The 7,157-nt window shown below is 37.9% G+C and overlaps 1 protein-coding gene across 6 annotated transcripts in view; it reads right to left on the bottom strand.

Annotated features, from left to right (window-relative positions):
- Positions 1-235: 235 nt before the first annotated feature.
- The window catches only part of CAMK4 (calcium/calmodulin dependent protein kinase IV), a 291,887-nt gene continuing 284,965 nt past the window's right edge, over positions 236-7,157 (bottom strand). For all 6 annotated transcript variants that reach the window (XM_073344679.1, XM_073344680.1, XM_073344683.1 and 3 more), the window contains 2 exons: positions 4,707-4,859; positions 236-1,840 (listed from right to left, as the gene is read on the bottom strand). In XM_073344679.1, coding sequence (XP_073200780.1) covers positions 1,676-1,840; positions 4,707-4,859 — 318 coding nt within the window. In that variant the 3' untranslated portion in view covers positions 236-1,675. The remainder of the gene's footprint in view (positions 1,841-4,706; positions 4,860-7,157) is intronic.

Raw genomic sequence — 7,157 nt, 5'->3', positions numbered from 1 at the left:
ACCATATGAATAATATTTCATTACCTTTTCTTTTAACTTCAACAAAAAACAAATTACTCTGGCTTCTCTCAGTAGCTGAAATAGTGTTGTTTTTTTGTTGTTGCTGTTTTTCAAGGCAAGTTTTGCTAGGCAAAGCAACTTCAAAACAGAGCAAAAGAGGAAGACTGAATGGATTATTAGGGTCTTGGGTAACTATCAGTATTACAAAGTATAACAAACGCAAATGGCACTGACATTCTTCAGCTTCTTTATGTCATTTCTGTAATATACCAATGCATTATGACATTCAGGTACTATCAAAATAATTAAATACATATTGATGCTGATAAGTTTTCAGTTCATATCAATTATGTCTCACATATGATCAAAGTAAATAAAGAGCTTGGCCCTGATCCTACAAGCTGGTCCATACCCATGTATCTTAACCAAAGTCATGGGAGCTACCCAAAGGCAGGGGTGCTGGAACAATTTGTGTAGTGGGGGTACTGAGAGTCACTGAACCAAACTGTAAACCCTGTATATGATGGAAACCACTTCAAGCCCAGGGGTGCAGCAGAACCCTCAGCAACTCTAGTTGCAGCACCTATGCACACAGGTGCAGGGATCTGCCCATGTAGATCATTTTACAGGACTGGCTCCTTTATTAGCAAAATCTGGATTCATTAAGTACTGAATGATGGAAAACTAGTTAGTCATGAGGTCAAAGCTTCTGGGTTGTATGTATCTATTCATCTATCTAGGTTCTTTACAGTGATGAGTACTGATAAGTATCTGAGTGCCTCCCCAGAGTAAAATCACCCTGCAGTAGAATAGCTTTCTTCAAGTATTTAGAACTTATGGAATTGCAGATTTCCCCCATAAAAACATTTTCTAGCTGCACGGCTTTATAAAGTAATGAATAAATACAATGGCATCTTAAAAAGTTGCGACTACCTTAATCATATTTTATACTAATCTATCATTCTGTTTTGCTAACATTTTACTAGAGAATGAAACGGCAGAAATCAGACTAATTTTGGTTATCATTAAAATACTGTATATAAACTGTTAAAGGTAGAGTAAGGCATTCTCAACACGAACTTGAGGAACATACAGTTTCATGGCCACTAGAACTAATTTCAATTTCTTACGAGGATTAGTGGAATGTTTCTGCATATAAATCTCTATACTATGTTCTCCTTGTAAACAGTTTATAAATATTACTGATAAAAAGCTCAACATTTCAGATGTCATTTTAAAAGCATGGGCTTGACATCAGTTCCCATTCATTTACTGTGAGATTATGATTCGGAAAGGAAACAGTTTCAAATAAATGATTTCTAGAAGATGTCTACTTTTGTAAAACAAAACGAAATAGTATTCATTTCAAACGTCACCTCTAAACACTCTCTAAAGGTATATGAAGTGTATGCATTAATGTAAGTAGTATTTACTGTCTCATGTTTCACTTGTTGGTATTACGGCAAATAACATTGTATCCATGACATACCTGATGGGACAATTTACTATTTTCATAAGCAGTCACATGCATTGAAGTTAGGACCACCAGCTGGTGCATTTTGCACTCCAAAGCAGAGCCACCAGACAGGCCAGGCTTACAAATCTTTCTTGCTGAAGGGCAAGATAGCTGGTGCATGAAATGACAAATCTCAGCTGAAAGAAGAAAGCAAGTGACCTAAGGCTTCTCTTCTGACGCTTCTTCTCCTTCCTGAGTAGGTTTCTCTTCAGGTTCACTGTCTTGAACTGGAGATGGATTACGGCTGGGCTTATTGCTGTCGTGGCTGCTGTGACCACTTGCACTCCCAAGACGAGTTGATGCCACAACAGCTTTCACTGCAGCCTGACAAAGATAGACAATTTAAATAAAATCCATGGCATATAACACCAACTTAGTCTCATATGATCAGGGAATTTTAGTACATTTATGCTTCATGTTAATATCCAATTAGCTAATAAAATAAATTCTAACATTTGAAACAATTTAATGACATTTGAAACAGACACTATTTCTGAAGACTAAACCTTGACTAGCATTAATAGAAACATTTTTTCAGACGTTTCTGAACCTAATTTAAAAATAAAATACACCTATCCATACGGGAGGACAAAGAACAAACTTGTGTTTTTCCCACAAGTATATTCACACTGATTATTTCACAAAATATGCCCGAGATGAAGTGGCTATTATTATTATTTATGTTTGTTATAGTAGTGTCCAAAACATGCTAGGTGCTGTATAGATATATAGAAAGACTCTGGCACAGATCCTTGCTGGTGTAAATTTAAGGGGAGGGATAGCTCAGTGGTTTGAGCATTGGCTTGCTAAACCTAGGGTTGTGAATTCAATCCTTGAGGGGGCCATTTAGGGGTTGGGGCAAAAATTGGGGATTGGTCCTGCTTTTAGCAGGGGGTTGGACTAGATGACCTCCTGAGGTCCCTTCCAACCCTGATATTCTATGAAATTGTCACTGCTCCAATTTACAGCAGTTAGGATCTACCCCTTGATCCCTGCCTGGTAAAGCAGATATTCTTAAAAAACAAATATATGTAAGGGGGCAAGTGGATACTTGACCCAGTAAAGGAGGTGGCAGCCATGGAGGGATTCAAAATGTGAGATGACTTGCTCAGATTGATGGTCTAGAAACAGAACATATTACCTGGTAAAATGATGCAAATTAAAGATAAGTGTAATGACCTTTACTTTTGGTTCTACTATATATGTATACAAGAAGCAGTTCTGATCTACTCTGCTAGAACTAACATTAGGGTTAATTCTGGAGTTTACAGCATTATAATTTTATAAAAATATGGCTTTCAACAGACAAAGAAAAACTAAAGTCCTTACATTGGTCTTATACAGGAGGTGGAGGTAATTTGATATGTATCATTACTTGTATAATTGTAGCTATATGTGTATTATTGCATATACCCTTATTAATTCAGTACCTAGATTTATATTTCATCCTTAGTTTTTTTGGAGAGCGATTTAGTTTTCATGCTATTAGCTATTTGGTAATTCTGTTCTTGATGTAAAAACATTAAAGAAATAAAAAACCATAGTTCTAATTAATCTCAAGTCTTGGGGTTTTTTAAATGTGTCTAGTTCAAGGTCTGAAAATAGATCTGTGGTGTGAGAATACAAAGAGAGTCAATGAAATATGCAAAACAGACACACACTTTTCTTAGACTCTTAGAACAATAAATGTAGAAGTTGACTCAGGAGGAGTTAATTTTGTACTCTTCAGGAAGCGCACTATAAAACAACAACTTTAATGGACATATGTAAGCCTGCTCTCTACAGGCTAAGTGTCACTGTGAATTATGTCTTCTCAGGATCTTTGTAAACACTTCACAACAGTTCTGTCCTCTTTTTGCCAACTAGACTTTCTCCGTCACATTCCCTAATAGCACTGAAAAATGAGAACAAGTGAAATGTAAGGGTAATTTCTTACTTGTGAATCTGTCTGTGCATGGACTGGATAGTTCCCAGTCCAGAGGCTAATTTATTATTTCCATCTGCCCATGATGATGAAGGCATCTCTAAATTATGGCTCCACAATAGCTGTTATTCATAAATATTGTGCACAAATACTCTGTGAAATCTCTTCCAAAACGAACACTATAGACACTAAAGACCAACGTTAGTAGAACGAGGGGGAGAATTGCAAACTCAAGTCAGTTAGGTGCCTAACTGCCAGCAGTGCTTTTGAAATTCTTCCCACTAGTGCCTAAGTCTTGTATGCAAGTATCCCAACAAAGGGGCAAATGGGTGTTTATTGGCCTGATCCAATTCCCATCGAAGTCGCATCTGCACAGCTGGTATAATGGTTCAGGTGTGGAGGGTATAAAATTACCCCAATACTTGTGAAGTTACCTGTAACAACAGGGAACTGCATATTTGGGCATGAATGTGCATATTTGGTATGCACAACACAGGCATTTAATTTTGAAAACTTGCCCCTCTGGGTCATAAAGTAAAGTGCTCTCAATGCATGTCTCACATTCCCATGGATACCTGTGGGAATAGCATGTGCGTTTCAAGGGTATCATAAAGCCAAAAATATAAAACATTAATAAAGTAAAATTTTAACCAAACAGATTAAGCATCTTCCAGGTTTGTAGATGTAGGACTCCATGAGGAAACCAGTGAGTCACCTGCTCTGATTTGGGCCCCTGCCAATCAGCACTCTAGGGATGGAGCATGCAGTACTAAACATAAAAAAGTCTTTAAAAAGATTTTTAAAAGCCATTCCTATTCTAGAGACCAGGTGGGTGAGCTAATATCTTTTACTGGACCAACTTCTGTCTGTGAGAGAGAGAAGCTTTTGAGCTTACACAGAGCTCTGTGTAAGCTCAAAAGATGATCTCTCTCACCAACAAAAACAAAACGAAAGATATTACCTCCCACACCTTCTCTCTCTAATATCCTGGAACCAACACAGCTACAGCAACACTGCAAATATTTCTATTCTAAGCAGTTTCGTTTCTATAGTGTTTACAGTCAGCTCTGCACATTTCCACTTGTCCAGCTGCACAAAGTGAATGGATTATCTTTAGCTTTTTCATCTTCATCAGTTATTATAGAAAAAGACAGAGGAATAGACTTTTTTTTTTTACTGAAGTCAAAAATTTTCCTGAAAGTTTTGTCAGGCTTCTTAAATAGTCAATGCTGCCGTGTGCTTTTAAAGTTCAGTGCAGAGACTTACCTTTAGTTTACGCCGCGCATTGAATTCTTGAAGTTTCTTTTGTGCATTGTCCATATGTGCAAAATTGGCTGCTTTTCCTGTGACCCAGGGGTGCTGCAAAGCTTGAAAGGTTGTGAGGCGCTTCTTAGCATCAAACACAATCAACTTTTTAACCTATGTCACCAAGAAAAGAAAAAGTCAACTTTCTTCCTCAATGATATGTTGTAAGACTTACTTTATGGGGTTTGTTCTTGGTTTTGTGAAGCTGCTCAATGAAAGGCTCTCTAGGAAATAGACTATCATTTTTGTTGCTGTACAACAAATGGATTCTAGAACTAGCAGACTCAACCCTGGAACATAGGTTTTTACTACTTATCTTAAACATGGAGATAATACTAAGTGTATTGCTCAAAGACACAAATGTGCTACTGAAAAAAAAACTTTAAAAACATTTATTGGTGTTGAACACTATGCTGTGTGAACTAGTGCATTTTCATTACAGCGACAGTCGGTGAATGCATTTGTCTAAGCTGCCAAGGAGAATATAATGCCCAAGTTGCAATATGTTAAATGGTTAATGGTAAATGGGCTTAAGTATAAAAGAGAGAAAGAGACAAAAGCAAAATAAAACACATTCACTTTGATTTTTGAACCTCCATGTACCAATTTTCTTGATTTGTTTTTATTGTAGCTCAAGTAGCTGAAAGCAGTTTACCAAAGAAAAAAATAATCCTGCATGTACTGTAAGTACAATATGCAAATTGATTGTAAAGTATGGCCATAAGAAACATTGCATTTGAATGGGTAAATATGCTTATTTGATAACTTAGGTCAGGACTACAACTGACTGCAAGGCTACATTAGAAAGAATATCAGTACACCTAACAAGTTTTAATGTTATTTATAGTGAACAGCTGTGGGGATTAGACAACAGCGGTTGAAAGAGGCATTTTGCAAATTTGGGTTCAAAACTGTGAATGGAATATCATGGCTAGTGGTGAAGGTGAAGTGATAACTGAGGTGTGTTCTGTGAATGGTGTCATATAGTCTTTCACTACCATGAGTCCTTGATTTTCAGGAGCACCAAATCCATTGCTCTTTCTACTGAGTCTGGAAAAAGTGCTTGGCACACTCATTGACTTTCACTAGCTCTGTGATAGTCCTTGGATCCAAGACTCACCTGTTGGCAGCCATTAATATCTTTCAACATAACACTTTTTAATTTTAAAATTGCATTTAATAGGCTTAAATCACATATACCTCAAAATATTGTGTATTTCCTGAATCACTCTCTTACCTACAGTATTTAGACCTCTACCGCAGCAGAATCAGGGCCTTATTTCAGTAACACTTCACTTGCTATCAAATGTGGGTTTTTAAAACTTGAGATTTAAGATTTAAAGGTGACTGGTAAGTTTTTAAAAATATAATCCAAACTAATATTCCACATAAAAAGCCATCTTTTCAAAGTTAGACACATGACCTCAAGTACATTTGTGCATGCAAATACCCACTGGAATTGTGCAAAATAGGGTGTGGTTTATTTTTTTTTGAAGCTCTGTTTCCTCTTTCTTTACACCCTACAGAATGTACTTTACAAATGCGCAAGTTGTACTAGGAATATGGGCTATGCATCATTGTTCACAGCTCAATGAAAGCACCTGCTCAATGCACAGTGGCTGGTCAAAAAAGTAAACAGCATTTAAAATGTTTAAAGGAACTGAACAGAAATTAATACAGGGTCAGATTCTATCAGAGATGGCAATTCCAGTCATCCTATGGAGGCACAGGTAAGCAGCAGAACCTGTACAATTCTGCTTATTAGAGCTTTATCCACATTAGCAGGAAATAGGTAATAGCAACTGCTGTAGGCAAGGGTCAGGTATTTTCATCACTGCGTCTTCTAGACCTGCTGTGAGCAGAGTTAGATGACATGGATTTAGCTATACTAGTGTTTCCACCATTGCTCCAACTGGTGGAGCTGCACCTATGTCAGTGCAATGGTGGGAAATTTCCTGACAAATGCCACTACAGACGCAGCCTTGGCATGTGGAAGGTGTAGAGAGCTGAGCAAATAGGTGTATGCGGTGAAGCTGTGTTCCACAGGTGTCCATCCACAGCAGGGCAGAGGGGCATTGTAAAACTAAGATAAAATAGAAAATGTTTTTAAAGAAGTGTGGACAGAGGAGGAGGACTGTAGCTAGTGGATCTAAAAATACACAGATCTCCTGGCTGAACACCCTTCATGAGCAGCGTGCACTGTGGCTGTGGAGTAGCTCTGCTACTGCTCCATGACTTAAGTGGGGGAAGGGGGATTCTGTTTATCTCCACCCTGGTGGGATTCCCCCACAAGTACTCTGAGGGAAACACACTGCCTCTCCTGAGAGCAAGTGAGAGGGTCACTGTCGTGTGTGCACCCTTTGAGTCCAAGCAGCAATTCTGGATCAATCAGTCAGAATGCCTCTTTTTGGC

Source organism: Lepidochelys kempii, chromosome 5, assembly GCF_965140265.1.
Source record: "Lepidochelys kempii isolate rLepKem1 chromosome 5, rLepKem1.hap2, whole genome shotgun sequence".
Lineage (NCBI taxonomy): Eukaryota > Metazoa > Chordata > Testudines > Cheloniidae > Lepidochelys > Lepidochelys kempii.
This window is presented reverse-complemented; position numbering and strand designations above follow the sequence as displayed.